The sequence below is a fragment of the Tripterygium wilfordii genome, chromosome 23 (genome assembly GCF_013401445.1).
Source record: "Tripterygium wilfordii isolate XIE 37 chromosome 23, ASM1340144v1, whole genome shotgun sequence".
NCBI classification, from domain to species: domain Eukaryota; kingdom Viridiplantae; phylum Streptophyta; class Magnoliopsida; order Celastrales; family Celastraceae; genus Tripterygium; species Tripterygium wilfordii.
The window spans coordinates 11,909,409-11,930,005 of record NC_052254.1 but is presented as its reverse complement, the minus strand read 5'-3'; the positions used below and the strand labels follow the sequence as shown (position 1 = coordinate 11,930,005).

General features: G+C 36.8%; 3 protein-coding genes across 11 annotated transcripts; all 3 read left to right on the top strand.

The window, feature by feature from the left end:
* The first annotated feature begins 937 nt into the window (after nt 1-937).
* On the top strand, nt 938-4,574 carry LOC119993643 (G-type lectin S-receptor-like serine/threonine-protein kinase SD2-5). The gene has a single exon (XM_038840843.1). It carries the CDS (start codon nt 1,929-1,931, stop codon nt 4,377-4,379), a length of 2,451 nt encoding a protein of 816 aa, XP_038696771.1. The 5' UTR covers nt 938-1,928; the 3' UTR covers nt 4,380-4,574.
* A 534-nt stretch (nt 4,575-5,108) lies between these two features.
* On the top strand, nt 5,109-9,347 carry LOC119993665. Of its 9 annotated transcripts, none has more exons than XM_038840870.1 (7): nt 5,109-5,355; nt 5,576-5,688; nt 6,276-6,345; nt 6,520-6,677; nt 7,469-7,556; nt 8,022-8,143; nt 8,428-9,347. In XM_038840870.1, exons 1-5 carry the CDS (start codon nt 5,167-5,169, stop codon nt 7,503-7,505), a joined length of 567 nt encoding a protein of 188 aa, XP_038696798.1. In that variant the 5' UTR covers nt 5,109-5,166; the 3' UTR covers nt 7,506-7,556; nt 8,022-8,143; nt 8,428-9,347. The 9 variants fall into 9 exon arrangements, 8 of the variants coding, with proteins under 8 accessions (XP_038696798.1, XP_038696803.1, XP_038696796.1 ...); XM_038840875.1 differs by having other exon boundaries at nt 5,564-5,688; nt 6,520-6,684; XM_038840868.1 differs by having other exon boundaries at nt 5,564-5,688; nt 8,428-9,346.
* Nucleotides 9,348-12,545: 3,198 nt separating this feature from the next.
* Nucleotides 12,546-17,124, top strand: LOC119993668 (protein WVD2-like 5). Its single transcript, XM_038840879.1, has 8 exons — nt 12,546-12,835; nt 13,762-14,037; nt 14,121-14,366; nt 14,518-14,558; nt 14,786-14,885; nt 14,979-15,050; nt 15,153-15,263; nt 16,307-17,124. Exons 2-8 carry the CDS (start codon nt 13,768-13,770, stop codon nt 16,742-16,744), a joined length of 1,278 nt encoding a protein of 425 aa, XP_038696807.1. The 5' UTR covers nt 12,546-12,835; nt 13,762-13,767; the 3' UTR covers nt 16,745-17,124.
* The last annotated feature ends 3,473 nt before the right edge of the window (nt 17,125-20,597 follow it).

Below are 20,597 nucleotides of genomic sequence, written 5' to 3'. Positions count from 1 at the left end.
CCATTAAATGAGAATCGTAGATCTTAGAAAATTGCGGAACCCCAAAGCCCCAAACAGACCAGTCATATAGGTTGTGCTGCCTAATTGTATTTCATTGGCTTGAATGTCATATGAAGGGCCCGTTTGGATGAGTTTTTTTACCAATATTTATATAACTTGTTAGAATAAATGCTATGTGTAGCCAAACAATAATTTCGGGCCCGTAATTCGAGGGGGTTTTTTGCAGCATTTTAGGCTACTTTTATAATGCTACTATTTTGAATCATTTTACCAGCATTTCACCGTTTATGACTCATTTGTCCCCATTAATTTCATTTAATTACTATTTTGAAATTTGTTCCACTTATGAAGGAATATTGTTATTAAAATCATTCTCATTAAATAAATAAATTAAATTTATTTAAATTGATAATTGATTAATTAATTTATAATTTATTATTATCTTAAATTTAATTAAATTCATTATATTAATTTTTTAAATTAATTAGTATGTTTGGATACAACGTATACAACTAATATACAAAATACCCCTGCCCGTTACAATATGCTACACAACACAAATGTAAACAGTAAAAGTTCAACCAAACACCTATTCAACATTCAGGCAGCAAATCTACTACTAAAATTGTCTAACATTTCTGCTACCATCATTTTTATTGACTTATCTGCTACTTTGCAAATGCTTTACCAAACTGACCCGAAGTAAAGATGGAGGGTATTTATAGGAATTCGAGCCGTTGACCTGGGTCGGGCCCCAGATTTGAAGTTGCATGTACTACCCTGGCCAAGGGAATGCGTTTGTTGCGCGGCTTTTGACCTTTCCGTCACTCCCATCCAACTTTGCATTAAATTAATCCCAACCGTCTCTTAATTCCTGCACCACCCATCCACCTGGCTTCCCTTCTCTGCTCCAACGTCAATCAATTCGATAGTATAATACTCCATTTGAATAATCGATCGACAGACATATGTACAGTAGCAATTTTCTATAATCCCGTTCGCATAAAAATCCAAGAAAAATTGTTGCAAAAAAGAGTTTCTTATGCAAAATGCGTCTTTGATTTTGTGACGGTGTGACGTCAATCCGTGACTGTTGAAAGTTCGAATCTGAAAAAACATATGGGGGAGTAGTCTTATGAATTTGACCACAGATGTTCGAGATAACAGAGCGAAAATGCATAAACAAGAAGAAATCGTTCATTCTGCGGCAATCCACGCGAGAAAAAAAAGAGTTCTTTTGGCAGCTGGGAATTTAAAAGTTAAAACCCACCTCAGATCTCTTTGACTCGACTGATTTAAGAAACAAGACAGAGAGACCCATGGCTGCAAATCCAATTGTTTCTGTAACAAAAAGAAAGAGGTAAAACATCTTGCTTTGCGGCAGTGTCTCTTTCTATCTTAACTTTATTGCTTCATCGGTCTTAGAGGAGTAGGTTTTGTTACGGGAAGAAGTTTATTCTGAATCTGGTTCAGTTCACAAGCATTCAATGCTTCTGTCAATTTATGGCCAAATCCAGAGTACCCAACATCCGTGATTTATGAGTCTCTTTCAGGCTTGTTCAAGTGGGTCTTTGTCCTTTCTTTTGTCTGTGATATAGAGTTGTCTGTAGTTGCAGAAACTGAGGTTATCGTTTATCTTTGTTGACCTCCTGACTTAAAAGCATTTGGGATTTGATTTCTTCGAAGGGTGTTCAAGTTGGAATCATAGAGAAACTGGGTTGGGCCATGTGCTCTGCACATCTCTGGTTTCCCAATTTGGGTTTTTTGGCTGTTGTTCTTGTCTTAAATGGGTTCTTTTGTATCCCTTTTGTCCTCTGCTGGTTCTCTTTGTGGTAAGATTCCTCCTTTTCGCTGATATTCTGTGCTCATCTCCTCCTGTGACCTCTTATTCTTCCAAATCTGGCTGAATTTTGAGCTCTATTTTGGTGATGGAATTTGGGGAAATCATTTGCGTGTTGGGCTATATTTCTTTGTTAATTTGCCTCCAATCTGAAACCTCCAGTGCTAGCATTCAAAGTATTGGCATGATTAATCCTGGGTTTCAAGGGTCTCAAATGAGTTTTATTGATCGGGACGGATTGTTTCTTTTATCGAACAACTCAGATTTTGCTTTTGGATTCTACACGACCTCTGATGTCACATTGTTTCTGCTAGTTGTGGTTCACATGGGCAGTTCACAGAAAGTAATCTGGTCTGCTAATAGAGGCTCTCCTGTTACAAATTCTGATAATTTTGTCTTTGACAAGCAAGGCAATGTGTTCTTACAGAAGGGAGGGAGTGTCGTTTGGACGACGAATAGTGGTGGGAAAGGTGTGTCTGCAATGGAATTGCGAGACAACGGAAACTTGGTTTTGGTTGAGAGTGATAGCAATGTGATTTGGCAGAGTTTTGACCATCCGACAGATACCCTCATCACAAACCAGGTCTTAAAGGAAGGAATGAAACTTGTGAGTGATCCCAGCTCCAATAACTTGAGCTATGTTCTTGAAATCAAGTCGGGGGATATGACTCTTTCTGCAGCATATCAAGATCCACAGCCTTATTGGTCAATACGGAAGGACAATCGGATAACTGTCAATAAAGATGGTGGGGTGGTTGCCACGGCAACTATTGAGGGAAATTCATGGAGGTTTTATGACAGCAGCGGAGTACTACTGTGGCAGTTTATTTTTGTGGATACGAACGATGCCAATGGAACTTGGATTGCGGATTTAGGAAGTGATGGGTTCATCTCTTTCAATAATCTCCAAGACGGCGGGGAAAATGGTGCTACGCCTACACAAATTCCGACAGATCCATGTGATGCGCCAGAATCTTGCGGTGCATATTATATTTGTTCAAACGACAAATGCCAGTGCACTTCAGCTCTCAGTGCCAGTGGAAATTGCAGTACAGGGATTGTCTCTCCATGTGATCGTTCAAATGATTCGACACAGCTCGTCAATGTTGAAGATGGGCTCGGATATTTTGCTCTTGGTTTCGTTCCACCATCTTCGAAAACCGATTTAGATGGTTGCAAAGCCTCTTGTGTTGGTAACTGCTCTTGCCTTGGTCTATTTTTCCAAAATAGTTCTGGCAACTGCTTTCTGCTAGATAGCATAGGTAGTTTCAAGTCCTCTGATGGGGGATCTGGCTTTGTTTCATACATTAAAGTCTTGAGCGATGGAGGAAGTGGCACAATTGATGGGAGCAAAAAAAGCTTCCCAATCGTTGCGATAATAGCTACTGGCACAGTACTTCTCATTGCTGGTCTACTTTATGCAGCATTTCGATATTACAAGTGGAAGAAGAGATTGCCAGAATCTCCTCAAGAGACTTCAGAAGAGGATAATTTCTTGGAGGGTTTGTCCGGGATGCCTATTCGTTTCTCCTACAGAGATCTTCAAACTGCAACAAATAATTTCTCAATGAAGCTGGGGCAAGGAGGGTTTGGCTCGGTTTACGAAGGAGTTCTCCCAGATGGAACCAGACTTGCTGTGAAGAAGTTAGAAGGCATTGGTCAAGGAAAGAAAGAATTTAGAGCTGAAGTTAGCATAATTGGGAGCATCCATCATCATCACTTGGTAAGGCTCAAAGGCTTCTGCGCTGAAGGAAGACACCGGCTTCTTGCATACGAGTACATGGCTAATGGGTCCTTGGATAAATGGATATTCAAGAAAAACCAAGAAGAATTCCTGTTAGATTGGGAAACAAGATTCAGTATAGCATTGGGAACGGCAAAAGGATTAGCTTACCTCCACGAAGATTGTGATGCAAAGATTGTTCACTGCGACATTAAACCTGAAAATGTGCTTCTTGACGACCATTTCCGGGCCAAAGTCTCCGATTTTGGGTTAGCAAAGCTAATGACTCGAGAACAAAGCCATGTTTTCACAACCCTGAGAGGCACTAGAGGATACCTTGCTCCAGAATGGATAACCAACTACGCCATATCTGAAAAGAGCGACGTGTATAGCTATGGAATGGTATTGCTAGAGATCATCGGTGGACGGAGAAACTTTGACCCGACAGAATCCTCGGGGAAATCCCACTTCCCATCCTATGCCTTCAAGATGATGGAAGAAGGGAAACTGAAAGAGATCGTTGACATAAAACTGAAGGTATCTGCAGACGACGAAGAGAGTGTTTCCAGAAGTATGAAAGTTGCATTATGGTGTATACAGGAAGACATGCATTTGAGGCCATCGATGAACAAAGTTGTTCAAATGCTTGAAGCCGTATCTCCAGTTCCTCTTCCACCAATGTCCTCTCCAATGGGATCTCGCCTTTTTGCGAGCTTCTCCAAGTCGACGAGCGGGGAGGGCACTGCATCTTCAGGACCATCAGAGTGGAACAGTGATACGACCCTTTCTGCTGTGAGACTCTCCGGTCCCAGATAACATTTACTGATGTCTTGGCCCTTTTTTTTCCCCACTTGTTTCATATCTTTTGTTCATGTCTATCCTTTAAATTGCTTGAAATTTTGTAACATATTTAAGCGCCATTACTAGAGCTTGATAACTTATCTGTGAGTTTGTTCTGTAAATTGAAGGTGTACTACCATGGCATCATTATAATTCAAGAAATTTAACTTACATTAAAACCTTGCAATCCTGGCATCTTCATGGAGCAAATCTCTTGAAATACTAGTAACTTACATTAAAGCCTTGCAATCTTAGTGCCACTATTTTAAAGTGGTTTGCATTAGGGGTCGTGAAAAAAATTGTAGAAACCAAATTGACCCGATCTGACCAACTGATCAGTTATTTTTTTTTGAAAATTACTTAGAGCGGATCGATAATTGATCAAAATAATCGTCGATTACCGACCTATTCTTCAGTTAGATTTAAGTAAAAAAGTCTACCGTAATTGACCATTTACATCCTTAATTTGTATTGGGCCTATGCCCAACTAACACATGAGTTAGACGAATTTGCGCATGCCTAACCCTGCCCGGCCCGACACCCATGTTGGGTTGTTCATTTTTACCAAAAAAAAGGCATTAGTATAGGAGCCAAGTCTTTGACTTTTTACGGTGGGAACCAATCCTCAACGAGTCTCTATTTTCAATGCAGTACTCAATCGCAGCTGATCACTCCCATTATCCCATTGGCCAAAAAGCATGTAAACCTCTCCGAATATGGCGCATGAACTCTCATGTGACATGTCTCAACCGTCCGATAAAGGATGATGAGCTCGTCATCTACTTCCCTTCATCCCGCTCTTTTAGGCTCCTTCGCGACCCTCTTTTGGTTTCTCGACTCAACATTTTCTTTCAAATTTTCCGCTCCCTCTTCAGTCAGGTTTCTCGCCGCGCCCTTACATGCTCGTTGTCAGAGCTTCACCGGTAATGAATCTTCACCGATAATGAATCAGGTAATCACTAGATCTTTAATTTTATTTAATGTAGTTTCCGTTTAACCCTGTTTGGTTGGCTAGAAGACGGAGGAAAAGAAAGTGAAGTAGGAAAATGTAATTTGTGTGTTTTATAATTAAAGTCTTCCACTCCTGCTTCTTTTGTTTATTGAAATGCAGCACGATTTCTAAGGACTTTTTTTTTTTTTCATTCAAATATTGAGTTCAGATTTTTCTTAAGGTTCATGTATGTGGTGCATCGTTCGAAGAGAAGGAGAGTGCTAGTCTTTCTACACTTCCATTTCTTTCGTATTTTCATGAATCTATGGAGGCTATTGTAGCTGAGGTAGCCGAGTGAGTTTACAATTTCCTTTTCTATTGCCTCCTTATGTCTAGCTGATATTGCTGATCATGAATTGAACATTGATTTCTGTTTGTTATGTTGGATTTTCTGTAGTTCTGATTACTAATCTTATGCGTAAATAAGCATCAGCGTTACTATTTTCTTTGTTGGAATGAGGATTCAAAGATGAACTGACGAAGTGGAGTCAATATTGGTTTCTTCAATATAATCTGTTTTATAAATTTTGTACGAATTGCTGGGGAATTAGTTTCACTTTTGAATTTAATAGGAATATTGTTGTATAATTTTATTCTCTTTTTTTATGTGCTAAAGGTCAGATTAAGTAACTATTTGATTGGGAAGAGAGAGATAAAGAAGGTAAACTCGAAAGGCAAGGCTGCTGGCCTTCTCCGCATTTCACGATGCTGGAACCTTTGAAATGATGTTTTGTTATGTTATATTGAAAGCAATAGCTAATTTACATTGTCTATTTTCCACTTTAATTCTTTTGATCCCATGCCCTTACCTGGTTACAACTGATTTTTTGCTCTTTTCTTACCGATCTAAACTTAACTAGTCACTGTTATCAACACTGCAGGGGTATGAATGGCTCTATAACTTACGAACTTGGTAGACCTGAAAATGCTGGTTTGAGGAAACCTCTCAAGGCATGACCTCCGCCCATTCTCTGTGTGTGTGTGTGTCTGCATGTGCGCCCCATCTTCCTCTCAATATCCCACCACATAACTCCTCAGTAGGTGTATTCTTCTTAGATTCTAGAGAAAGCAAGAAACGAGATGTATTCATTACTGTCAGTTCATTAACCAGAAATGTCTCTGTAGGAATGTTCTTATTCATGGATAGAATGGCGCCTGCTGATGTGTAAGAAATTTGCGTCTATTAGTATCCTGGCAAACTTGATTGCTGTGGCTGGAGCAGAGGCAGTTTCAGTTTGTGGCGATCCAACAATACCAGTCCAGTTGAGCAGATTAGATTCAATGTAAGAGGTTAGCTTTTTTATCCTTGCAATTTAACACGGTATAAAACATATTGTTAAATGAACAGAGTGTATGAAGGGTTTCCATGGAAATTATTTCAACCTTGAACTTTTAGATTAGTTAATGGCCAGTACCCCTGTATTATTTTTATTTAAACTCAAAAACTGCATATCAATGTTCCATGTGGCTCTGATCTAGAGTTTTAACAAGTGGCATGTTTGAGTTTGAGTAGTATGTTTGGAAGTCATGCCAATTTTGATTAGTTGTTTCTGTATAGGGAGGCTGATGCTGAAGGCAAAATTCCTCAAGAATCTTTGGATGCTTCTGGTTTGAAGCAATGTTTTTAAAGAAAAGGCTTGTCATGAATATATGCTTAAAAATCAATCTTCTATCACATTTTTATAGTGTATAGCTGTTTTCCTATCTTCAATCCCCACTTCTATCAAAGTCTTGAGAAGAATCTTTTCCTCTCTTATTATTATTAAGTTTTAACTCCTATGCTAATTTCTTGGGATCTTTTGTATTTGATATGAAATTTTCTTGATGTGGTATCTTACTCTACACGTTTGGGACTGCCTTGCTGTGATATGGAAATGTACATTGAGTAACAAAACAGGAGTAAAGATTAGTTGTTCCAGATATGCTTCTATCGGGGTTCCTTGTTCGTTTCCAAGAAGGATTTCACATTTTCTAGTTTGCATGCTTGTTTTTGTGGTTATCTTGCCTGTCTGAAAATTTTTCGCTCTTGGTGATTTGATATGTAGAAGTAGAGCTACTTTTGATTTTTTTTTAGAATTACTTTGACTTGCAGCTGCTGCTATGTCAAGTAGGATTGGGCTTCCTTCAGACTGTGCGCTTGTTGAGGATGATGATTATTTGAGGTTCAGTATTATTGAAAAATCTTTTACGCTTTCGGCTTTCCTATTTCTTGGTCGATGCTGTTTAATAATATGCTATTCATGGGCTGTTATAACTTATATGGAAGGGGGAATTTTATGAATGAATTTGATCGGATTGGGAAGCAATGAAAGATTAAGATGCACGTCTTTTAGCAAGGAATCATACAAAATCATTCCAGATAGAAGCAGTGGTCAGAACTAGTTCTTATTAATTTCAATTTTTAGTTCATGGAATACAACTGATAGGTAGGAGCTAACTCATGACTTACCCAATTGTCCACTTTGAATACATTTCAATTTAGCATAGATGTGTACAGTCCATGCGAATTCCAGCTATTCACGTGGCTCAAATGGATGCCATATAATGCACACTGATCTTATTCTGTCATATGAACAATGAATGGTATTCTTGTTGCTTAGCCAGAACTGATATCATTTTTCGTGCAGATGGATCAAAAAGAGTATGCTGACAATCAATATATCTTCTTTGAGGATTTTTAAGACTGTGTATATTAAGCTAGTGAATTTCTGGTGCAAGGTGGAAAAGCTTTTGATGCCTTTTGAGAATGGTATTCCTTCACTTTCTTTTGGTTAGGTTTCACTATTTCCACTAACATCTACGAGATGAAATTAGCTGATGGGGTAGATATAGTTGTGATGTCAATCTTATTCAGTTCTGATGCATTATTTTATTCAATGCATGGAAAATCATATTCTTTTTGAACAAGTTTACTCAAAAAATTATGAACTAATAGTTGTAAAAGCTCCATGTTTATTTCAACAAACAGTATATATTCATTCAGATGTTGGTATTTTGTGATTACTTATGTTTAGTTGCTGCCATATGTTGCAGAGAAAGACTGGATAGAAATCTACAACCAGTCAACCACCGGCACCAAACCAACTTTCAGGTTTCAACCATGGAAGGTATTCCTAGCTTTTTAAATTCTGTAGTGATTAAGTCAAGTCAATGAAATCATCATGCATTTTATTGTTGTCAATTTATTTAGTAATGAAAACAACTACTGTTTTAATAGTTATCCCTAAGACTTGAAAAAAAGGTAGGGAAACACCCAAAAAAAAAAGGACATTAAATCAAGATCCTGCAACAAATTCCATAGAAGGTTAATAAACAAGTAAACAACTATATATCTCCAAATGTCCAAAACTAACTTTATTTGATCTTATCTAAAACACCCACAATGGACAAAGTCAAGGGGGTCCTCCCACAATGTTGCTTCCATTGTTGGGGGTCCTTGGGGAAAGAAAGTAAGATACACAGATTTTGACTCGATCTTACTTGTCATTAGTATAGAACGGGCTGCATTGGTGGTATGAGTTTAGAGTTGGTATAATTGTTCGATATGCATGTTCGCCTGGTAATTCTAGGTTTTTGAAAAAAAAAAGTTTAGGCACGCCACGTGTTTGCACGTAACTTGATCTTAGTGGGACAAAATAATACCACGTGTAGATGTTAGAAAATGTCTTTAGACGCTTGAGGAGCCGCCGAGCAGGTGCTTCCGAGTGGACCCAACTGTCACGTGCTCAACTACCTCAGGTTCTCAACTAAGAATTGAGTGTATTGAATTGAATATTTAATGAAAGTGGTAAGAGAGACAAAAATCTTAATCGAATTAGTGCGAGTAATGACTATGATCATTATGTATGTATCTTAGAGTCATTTACACGTTTAATACGCTTATTCCTTATGAGATATTGTTAACATATATGAATAAATTCAGTTTCTTACCATCAACGTGTTTTCTTGAAGAAAAACATCTCGTAATACCTTTGTAGTTAAGTGTGATTTCACAAGAATATTATTGGGATGTGTGATCTCTTGGGAAGGTAAAGTTGTACGGGTTCAATGTATCCATAGAAACCAAATAATTCAAAACGGACAATATTGTTGATGCGATATGACTCATTGTGTGAGTGTATTATGATAAAAGGAATTGAATTGGATAAGGACTTTGGTAAGCCTAAGAATAATGTCCAAGGTTGACAAAAACCTCAATTAGCATTAACCTTATCCTGTCTTTTACCAACTTGACTTAGAAAAGTATTTTTCTGCCTTATCAAGTTTGGCATCTCCATTAAGCAAAGCATTCTGTTTATAATTTGACTAAAACCTAAACTAGATGTAACCATGATGAAATACATACGAAACCCCTAAAGTGAAAGATTCATACTATCACCAATATTTTTTTTGGTTCAACCTCCACAGGTTATATTCCCAGACCCCACATCCCCTCAACTACCTAAATCACTTTCATTTTTTTGGTAATTGAAAATAACCCAGGACATATGTTTTTTAATAGTCCACTAAGCTCAAACCCTTTGCTCAACTAGATACGCACAAATTTGTTTAATAAGTTAATTGGGTCTAGGCCTTGTGCTAATTACTTGAAAATAGTTACTTTAGTTTAGAATTGAATTCTCAATTTCGAGTTAGTTTAGAATTGAATTCTCAATTTCGAGTGAGATTCTTTACGCGTTAACTCCAAGAGAGAATCAGTTAAACCATGATGAAATACATATGAAACTCCAAAAGTGAAAGATACTACAACCACTAATTATTTTTTAAGTTATAAGCCCCACATGGTATTTTTCTAGACCCCACACTCCCTCAACTACCCAAACCCCTGCCCCTCATGAGAATTGAACCAAGTACCTAGCAGGGGTGGCCACCTGCCGGATTCTCACTCTCACCACTCTAATTAATAATAAAAGAAAAAATGTTGGTGTGCTGCACGTAGCACACTATTAATGCATGTCTTTTACCACTCCAACTTAATCCAAAACTTAAAAGAGATTTTTCACAAGTTTGTCTGATATACGTGGTTTATGGGTTAATATACAGGTTCGGTGGGTTTATCCAATACACACCCAAAAAATAATTACGGATTCTAGCTTAAAAAAAGAAAAACTTGAATCCAAAACTGAATTATGAGTGCATGTAGGGGTAGTAACGGTTAAGAGGATGATCCTGGTGGTGATCCGGGAAATATGATGTCGGTTACACCGTCATGGCACATCCGACAACATTGCCTGATTGTTCGGGTTATCATGGCTTATGCATATGCATATACATCATACATACATATATATATATAATTTTTTTCGTTTATTATCGTTTTTTTTTCTTGTTCTATGCACCTACTAATTAATTCACACTTCACCTGGAATTTTAAACAATCAAATGGCGCCACAGACAAGATGTGTCTGATTGTCTGCCCTTGATATATACTTGCAGCAAAGGACAAATGAGGGTTATGATGGATCAGGGCATTGACACACATCTTGTCTTAAGACTGCCCACAATTTGCATACCCTCCTCTGTTGAAACCAATTTTGGCTTCTTGTTCCTCACACATGCAATGGCATGTCGAGGTTCAAAATCCGGCGAGAGCCCTACCAATGTAAGTTATTATAGTGGCCATCACATATGTTCAGTTTGTTTATCAAATTTTAAAAATTGTTTAGACACACACTGATAAATAGATTGGACATATATGATTAAAACTACAAGTGACAAAACTCTGTCTGGTCAGGATGACTGAATTTGTTCGACTCGGATTAAACCAAGTTTGGATTGAACATAAATCATATGTTCGAAATTCGGATCTAAACATAAAATCTTTGACCGATTTAAAACGGGGTTCGAGTCTAAATACATAAATCTTGTTCGATTTACTTATTCAAACCTTACCCCATATTAGGTTATTGCTCGATTTACTCATCCAGGTCTGGTCAATTATGTACGTCCGAAATTCAATCCGGATTAGAGTTCGCACATGTAAATTTTCATAAACACATCATGTTTTCCCACCCGAAACTAACTTGAAATTGAATTTTTTGTCACCCCTAATTAAAATTGCAGGAAAACTACATTGACTATTATTGCTGGCATCCTTAACCCGGCTCCAAGTATCACTCGGTGGCCTAATAAAAATTTAGGTTGTTAGTTGTTATGTTCAAATCATCAATAATTGTCTGGTTAATGTTTAATTGGCAAGGAAAACAGCTGCTACCAGGTTCTAGTTTCATCAATATAGGACCGCTGAGTTTAACGTGCCACCTAAATTTGGATTTTGATTTTTCATTACAACAGAAAATTAAACAATGCTTTAAAATAATGTTTTAAATATTCCTATAATTAAATAATGTTTTACAAATATTATCGGACAAATAATAAGACAGGAATGGTGGCTTCTTAAATATCACTACTACGTTTACAAATGCTCACCCAACAAATAAAAGTAGCAAATAATTTGAAAAGTAGCATATATGTTGATTTTAAAATATTGTTTCAAACGTTAATATATATGTTATTTCAAATGTTTTGACAATTTGTTTCAATTTTCACTGATACTATATATATACCATTCAAAATGCTGCGACAAATAACATTTGTAGTTCATTATATAATAGAAGTAACCAATTATCAAATTGTTTCACATTTCAAGCCAATTAGGGACATGTTTAATTAAAGGACATATTTCACACAAAAAATTTAAAATTGCATATTATTAAACTTGTTACATATACATATAATATAATATTTGTTGGTTTATAGCATATTATATTTGACATGACTAATATATATATATATATATATATATATATATAAAATAAAATACCATTAATAAATTTGTTTCTAACAAAGATGATGTATTTTGGGTATTTGGTGGTTAAAAAGTTGAAACGCTGCTCAAATACTTGTTTTAAAAACAAATTGGAAATACTATATATAATTATATATTGCTTGAAATTTGCATTTGGTAAGAGAAACAATTTGCATTTGCATTTGCGAAAGAAATAAATTTGGTTGGAAGTGTTTAATTGTAGTTAGTTACTCAGTTACTTTAACCGTCCGTATTTTGAGTGAACTGCTGCCTTGGAAACCGTATAACCGTATATTATTCTCTCTTCTAAAAAGGCAAAACCCCCCCTGTTTTTATACTCCAACACAGCTGAGAGAGAGAGAGAGAGAGACAGAGAGAGACAGAGAGCCTCCACAGGCGCATTCTATTTATGTATATTCAAAAAAAGAAGAAAAAATTTTGAATTTTGATTTTGAATCCGAGAGATCTTGATTAGTGTTTGGATTTACTGATTTGTGAATCCCTTGTTTCGTTTCTCTTTGGCTAATTACATCGCAGATCCTTGAAAGCTCTCTGCAAATTTCTGTTGTGTTCGTCGAAGTCGAATCTAATCTTCCGTCTTAATGGAGCTGTAGTTCTCGCGCGCTTCCCGAGGTAAGGAACCGGAACTCGTTTCTGCTTTCTTTTCTTCTTCGATTCCTGAGAATACTGTGGAAATGGATTGAGATTTTCAATCTTGATAGTATGTTGTAGCTGTTTTTGGCCTTTTGAGAGTGAAAGCCCTATGCCGAATGAGATTCGAAGTGGACATTATGTGGCGAAGTACGGAAAGTGTTTTGTTCTTTTGGTTTTCTTTGATTTTCTTCGAAAATTTGTGCGCGTTTTGCAGTTTATGCGGGGATCCTAGTTTTTGTTGGAATCTTGCTGTATATTGCCTAATTCAGTTTATTCGTTTTGCTTCCGTGTTGCTCGCTCTATCACTTTCGATGCTTACGCTCCCTCTCCTTTTTCCCCCTTTCATGTGAATCATTGATTGACATAGGAGCGTAGCCTTGTTTTGGCTAAATATGCTCCCACTGGTAGCTGAATTAGGCCTTACTTTCTGTACTTGGTCGCTTCGTGATTTGGGCTCATATATTTGAAATGTGAGATTAATTAAAATGGTTAGTTTAGTTTCGAGTTTTCTATGCTACCAGCTAAGGGCTCATACATTTTTAACTCATGGGTGAATGTTCTTCTTCATGATCTCAGTTGTTTGTGAGAGATTTATTAGGTTCTGTCCACTGTTCCTTACATTTACTAAGATTTTTTTTTTGTAATTGAGACAATCACTTACGGTTGCCATTTTGTTTAGGAGGACACAATGCATCGGAAAGCTGTGCATGAGCATATTTTACAGATTTTAGAATTCATGTTTCTGGGGATGACAGTTTATATTTGGCCAAGTTCTTTATTTGTATCGTGGTTGTTATATGTAATGTAATATATAGAAGACAGGAAGTCCTGTAAAGTTCATTTTGCTTGAGTTATTTTCGGCTCTTATATGATATATATGTTGCTTAAATAATTATTTCAGGCAGTGTTTCATGGACTCTGATAATCTGAAGCTTGCCGATGGGCTCGAGGTAGTCCATCTAAATGGTGTTCATGAGCAACTTCCTGGCTCTGGAGAGGATGATGCTGTTGCTAATAATGTAAATGGGATTTCTGAGGGCACTTCAGAGACCACAGGGGGAAATGGAAATCTTGTAACTGCAGAAGTGTTGGATAATAGTGGTACCAATAACTCATCTCCTGCAGCGCCAAGGGAGGAATCAAATGCTCGTGTGAAGAACAAGAAGTTGACTGTTTCTAAGGTAGTAGGTGATCTAATCAAATTCAACTGCATTCTAGATAGTCACCAGCTGATTTTTTATGCCTTGTTTATGCTGTTCCATAGGAGGGGAAAGTGAAAGATGCAGATCATTCAAAGCAAGCCAAGTTAGTGAAGGTTCCAGGGAAAAGCAAGACTGAGAAGCCATCAAGCCCCAGAAACATATCAGCAACTTGGGTGAAGAAAAGCAGAGATGAAAAGGATGTGGGAACAACATCCACCTTTTCAAATGGTTCTGTGGGTTCAAATCAACGCGCTAAACAGCCTGTTAAAAGTAATTCCTTTAATGACAGGCAGATTCATTCATCCAAGGTAAAAGATAGTGCAATCTTTAGTTTTTTCATGTGTAGCATGGCTGTATCTCGAATTTTCAGTGTTCTAGTTGGTATGGGTTTTGCTTAGTGTCTTTTTGATTTGTGAGTATATTTTTACTGTTTTCCTTTTTGTTGTTTACATGGAGCAGCAATCTGGAAAGTCTGATGCTGCGTCATCTGATGGCCAAATGTAAGTCCCTCTGGCCGATAGTCTCTCTGCCTTTATTCATGACTTTCCCTGCCAATTTCAGAATCTTTATTTGTTGAGGTGGTAAATGGATAATAATACCTGTTGTGATTTGAGGTTGCATAAATTGATAATACCTGTTCTGATTTGAGTTGGGGTTGCTTTGTTTTTATATTTTTATAGGATACCTTTCTAGTTGGCATGCCACTTAATCCTTATATATTATGCAGAAGTCCAAAGGCAGAAGAGGCCAAACAATGCAGGGCCGGTGCCCTTCCCAATTATGGGTTCAGCTTTAAATGTGATGAACGAGCTGAGAAGAGGAAAGAGGTTGGTTATGTACCTATACATTCTTGGTTCTTTTGGACCTTTGGTGGCTCGTCGAGTTAACAACATATTATCTTCTTCTGTTTGATTGGACAGTTCTACTCTAAACTTGAGGAAAAGATTCATGCAAAGGAAGTAGAAAAGACTACTTTGCAAGCGAGGTCTAAGGTAGGATTTTTTTGTTGTTGTAGGTTTTCACCTTCGAGTTGTAGAATTTAGATGAAGTTTTTAGTTTGTTCTTGTCTTGAAAATCTATATATTCTATTACAGGAGTCTCAAGAAGCCGAGATTAAGCAGTTTCGAAAGAGTCTGACCTTCAAAGCAACTCCCATGCCCAGCTTTTATCAAGAACCTCCACCACCTAAGGCGGAGCTTAAGAAGGCATGTCTCTGTCTTTCTTAGTGATAGCTAAGCATCTTTCAAACTGTACCTAACATGAAACATAGTAATCACGTGGAAGAAATATAAAACCAAAGTCTTTTGATTGCATGCATGCTTATTATCCTTAACAAGTGGTGCAGTGGGTTCGTTCTGTTGTTTAACTGGCTTGTTCCTTTTCAATTTTCATGAACTGATGGTTGGTTGATGATGTGAGCTTACCTTGTATTTGCTGTTCAAATTTAGTTACTGAAAATACGACATAAAAGGTTGGCTCTTGTCCCGTCCTTGGGAAGGATTATTCGTAAATATGTTCTCATTGTCGTGGGGATCTTTTACCTAATTCTAAGGGATTCATATTTTCCACATGATATCTTTTGGGATTGCATTTTGAAAGTTGAGTGGTTGGCTGGCTGCTGAATCAAGCACTGGATTATTATTCTCTTGTGCTTTCATTTCTTTATATTCCCCTTATATATAATAGTTGGTGGAAGTCATATCTCTACAGTTTGCATGGAACATATTTTCCAAACGTAGACCTCAGAAAGTTTTAAAACTATTATGTTATTGAAAATATAAAGGGCTTTAATATGTTTGACTTGTTCTGATCATTTTTTTAAGTCATGGGGTTATATTCTTTTTTCATAGATCCCGTGAGTTTATCTGCAATCCTCCAATTTATCATTGTTCAGAGGACTGCATTAGGTAATCCATTATGTCTCAGCTGAAACTTCATCTTCCCATTTTGCCAGCTTCATCTCCGTGGTCCTGATGGATGGAGGTGTAGTATTTTTACATATAAATTTATTGACTAGTTCATCTCTTTAGTTTCTTGCATTATTGGATGAGCTAAATCTCTGACTTGAGAGCTAACTAGTTGTGCATGGCTGCCTAGGGTGGAGTAACACTGTGTCTGACTGTCCTGTTAAACCCATTGCCTTATATTGGGCATCATAACTCTTTGGGTTGCCTTCTGTAGGTTTTATGTGTTTTTGAATGGTATTTTCTATGGCCTTTTCTTGAATGTTTCTGCTACACTGGTGCAGATACCACCAACAAGAGCTAGATCTCCCAAGCTTGGCAGAAAGAAGAGCTCAACACCTGATTCTGAAGAAAATGGCAGCCACAGTTTGCGACCAGGTCGTCTAAGCTTGGATGAGAAATCATCTCGGAGCAATACAAGCAAAATGTCCCCTGTAATTGTGAGGAAGCCACAGCGAAAGTCTCTCCCTAAACTGCCTTCTGAGAAGACTGTTTCTTCGAGTTCAAAAAATAATGAAAAAGCCATACTATCTGAAGCTTCGAAGGAGGAAAATACCTTTTTTTCCAATGCGACAAGTGAAACTACGTCGCCCGCACTAGAGCAGAGGGTAGTTGAGAGAGCTGAAGCAAGTGAAACTCATACCGAAACAGATGAAGGAAATATTGTTGCAGAGCAGACTCAACCCATTCTGGTACAAGAAGCCATTGCATTGGAGCATTAAGTGTGTCAGTAATTGAATGGATATTCATATATGATACCCTTAATTAGATTGTATGAATAAGAGGTGCAAGGTTCAAATCATTCGACAATGGAAGCACAAAGGAAAGGATTTTGGATTATGGGTAGTGAGTGGTCGTCTGTCTATAGTCAGCAACAATGGTTTTGTCTGTGTGTGCTTGCTTTCAAAGAGTTGCTGTTCTTGTCATTAGGACAATGCATCCTACTTTGCAGTATCGTCTGTTGTCATTTTGTCAAGTTATGTTAATTTATGTTGTTTAAGCATCTCTTGTTGCCTGCTTATTGGAATCATCTTGTAAAATTTTGGGCTACTGTTACATAATTATTGATCAAAAGGTATTGTTTATTCCATTGTCTGTTGAATAGTTGCCTTCTCCTTGGTTGGTTATGGTCGGTTTTTTTACCTGAATTTAACCGATCAATCGGTCAATTCTATGTAAAATTTTCAATCAATTGTAACTAATTTTTTTTTTAAAAAAAAACCGCGCAATCTGTCTTTTTGACGGTTGGTTCAATTGATGGTGCCGTGGAGAAAACCACCTTCTTTGAAAGAGAATTGTGTAAGAGCTTGTTCCTTGTTAGGAATCCCACATCTTTTTCTAAAAGATGTGAGGATCCCATTAGGTTTATAAAAGCAAGTCCACCTCCTTAAGTCAGCTAGATCTTTTTCCCGTGGGCTCAAACGCCAATAAGTGAGACGGCTCAAGGAGAAACAAAGTCGTGTCGGCCTAATGTATTCACGAAAACCGATGAACCTAAAGCGTACTTTGATGAGGTTTTCTTAATTGAGGAGAAAGACATGGAAATGAGTCAAATTGACTTGTAATCAAATTTGCAAACCAAGGGCTTTTGATGTCGGTTCAGTCGGTTTTTTTTTACATATATTGGGCTTTTGATGTCGGTTCAGTCGGTTTTTTTTTTACATATATTTAATTGACTAAACGGTTGGTTTTTTTCGATTCGCTTCAATTTTTAGTAGTGAAATGTGTCAATTTTTTCAAAAAAAAGCCGACCACTCAATTCGATTTTCTCAATTTTTTTAACAGCCCTACTGCAAATAGAGAAAATAAGAGGTGTCTGATGACATCACTTATCGTACAAACGCGCGTTTTTGACATCAAAACCGGCTTGGCCCAGTTAAAATGGGCCTATGCTGGAATGCCTGGCCCATCTTGGGTGTATGAGACCAGTACGCAACTTCTAAAGCATCCATCACATCAAAATCAACCTGACCCAACCCACTTATTTATGGAATTATCTATCCGTATCAAATTGTTCTCTGATGTTATCATATATGTTTTGCAAAGTTGGATAGGACAAGCACAAGATTACAAGGAAAAAAAAATGGCTACAATTGATATTTGTTGTGTCAAATCATTGTCTTTCCTTTTTCTATTGGGCTTTTTGTCTAGTCTCTTAACAGAAAAGTTGGATACTAATATGATAATCAAGGGCTATAATTCATGATTTACAAGTCCATCTCTTGGTTAGATACTGATTCGATCTCACATCGCTTCTATGTGGGAACTTAGTGATGAATATAGTTGAGCTCAAACCTACTAACTAACAACGACTAGTTTTTCTATACTCAAATTAGTATGTGTTGGTGTTGGAACTGGGTAGACGAAGTCGTACAGGCTTTCATCCAAAAAGACGAATTGTTACTAGTGTGGAGACGCGAGTTTGTTCCATATATACTTTTTTTTTCTCACTCTTATGATACGATAATGCATGGGGGTTCACTCTCAACAATCTATTAGAATTTTCAACCCAATATACATCAACAATATCATCTACTTTGGGTTGTTCGATTTCCGTGGATACATCGGGCTCACACGACTTTTCCTTCCCAGGAAGTCATTCATCCCATTAGTGCTCTCATATAAATACTCTTAATTGCGGAGTTATTACGAGATGTTTTCCTCAAAAAAAAATGCGTTATTGATATTAAGGAACTGAATTTATCTATATATGCTAACACAATCACCCCTCACATGTAAACATCCATCCACACCAACCCAATGGGTCTCCTCTTCTTTTTTTCAATTTCTTTCACTTAAGGTCGACTTCAAATTAGGCTTAGTTAAATACAATTTGTGACAGCCAACATTTGTTTACTCAAAAATTTCAACGACATTCTGGATCAAGTGCTCTTTTTTCTTCTCCACTCATTTTCCTTTCATTTTCCCCTCATTTTCCCTTCATTTTCGATATTTGAATACAATATTGGTAGCCTAAGCTTGTTGTTAACATGTAGCCATTTATTGGTGAAGAAAGTATTGGATTAGTACACGAAAATGGGTGTCTGTTTGGGAGGTTTTTAGAAATAGTAGGTTTGTGATGGAGACTCTTAACTACTCCAGTGACATTCTTCTCTTTATTTAAATCAACAACTAATGTTATTAATATTTTTAGGATGTTGAGTGTAATTTTCTAAATCCTCATGACTTGATCCATCAATCCAAAATATTTTTATATCTTAAAGTGTTTAAGGTCCGTTTAGTTTGTTTTCTGTCTCTATTTTCTAAAGAACATTAATGTTGGTTATAATCATGGAGAAAATGTCTTTCTTTTTTTTTTTCGTTTTTTGTTTTCAAGTGATTTTCTGTTTCCGTGTTTTCTAAAATGATTAATTAAATGTTTTTTTTCAAAATTATTTTCATAAAATTGTAAAATCTATAATTTGAATCCAATAGTTTGGAATGTGTACCACATCACATCACATTTCTTGTTTTATATTTTTAAAATTTGTCTGATTTTTTCTTCACCATTAAATGTGAATTATACATTTTAAGAAATTACGGAGCCTCCAAATCCGTTTACCACAAGAATGAAAGAAGAAAAATTATGAATTTACCGATCCCAAAATTTTGTGGAGACCAGAGGGGGGTCTGCTCTTTGAAGTGTGAACCAGGTCCTATTTGGAGGCCCACCAGCATGTGCTTAGATTTGGAGATCAATGGTGTTAATGCTGCAAGGCACATGGTGGTAGTGGTGGGCATTGGAGACCAAAAATCCTTGAAGATAACAACATGGATTTCTTTTCCATTACTTTTGTTGGGTTTGGGGACAGGACACCAACCCAATAATAGTAAGAATGTTGATAGTCAAAATAATAATTGATGAGTTGGTGAAAGAAGGTTTGACCAAAAAGATATTATTCCACTTTGATTGGATTCTCCTCCAACCACTACACTCACCTAAATATATTAATCATATAAAAAGATCACCATATATCAAATATGCTAGCAAGTCCCCTCAAAATCCATGATTTGTTGTTAATATTAATCTTAGTTATTTGTGTAAGTGACAAATGACTCTTAAATAATTAACAATTGATTTGATTCATGCTCAATTATGTGATATACTAATGCTTATTTCTTTATTTGAATATCTAAAATCTCACACACAATATATATGATATCTCATAAAGATTTCGAGTTTGAGCTTCTCCAATCCCATTTCTTTGTAATCCAAAAAAAAAAACACACACACAATATATATATATCTATACATACATGTGCACTAAAAAAGATTATACTTTTACCGTTGATTGGAAACATATGACCTCCAAAACAGTTTATTTCACGTATCCACACGCTAAAAAGTAATCCACATGTCATTTAACGTATCCACTCCAAAAATGATAACACATTTATCATTTCACGTATTCACATTCTCAAAAAAAGTGATCCATATTTATCATTTCACGTATCCATACCCTTCAATGTGTAATCCGCATTTTAAGTTTTACTTTAAATCCGCATAATCCGACTAGTAGAATTATGGGGTCCATAACATTATCAGGCATCATGTAGTACAAAAGGGTGACTGCT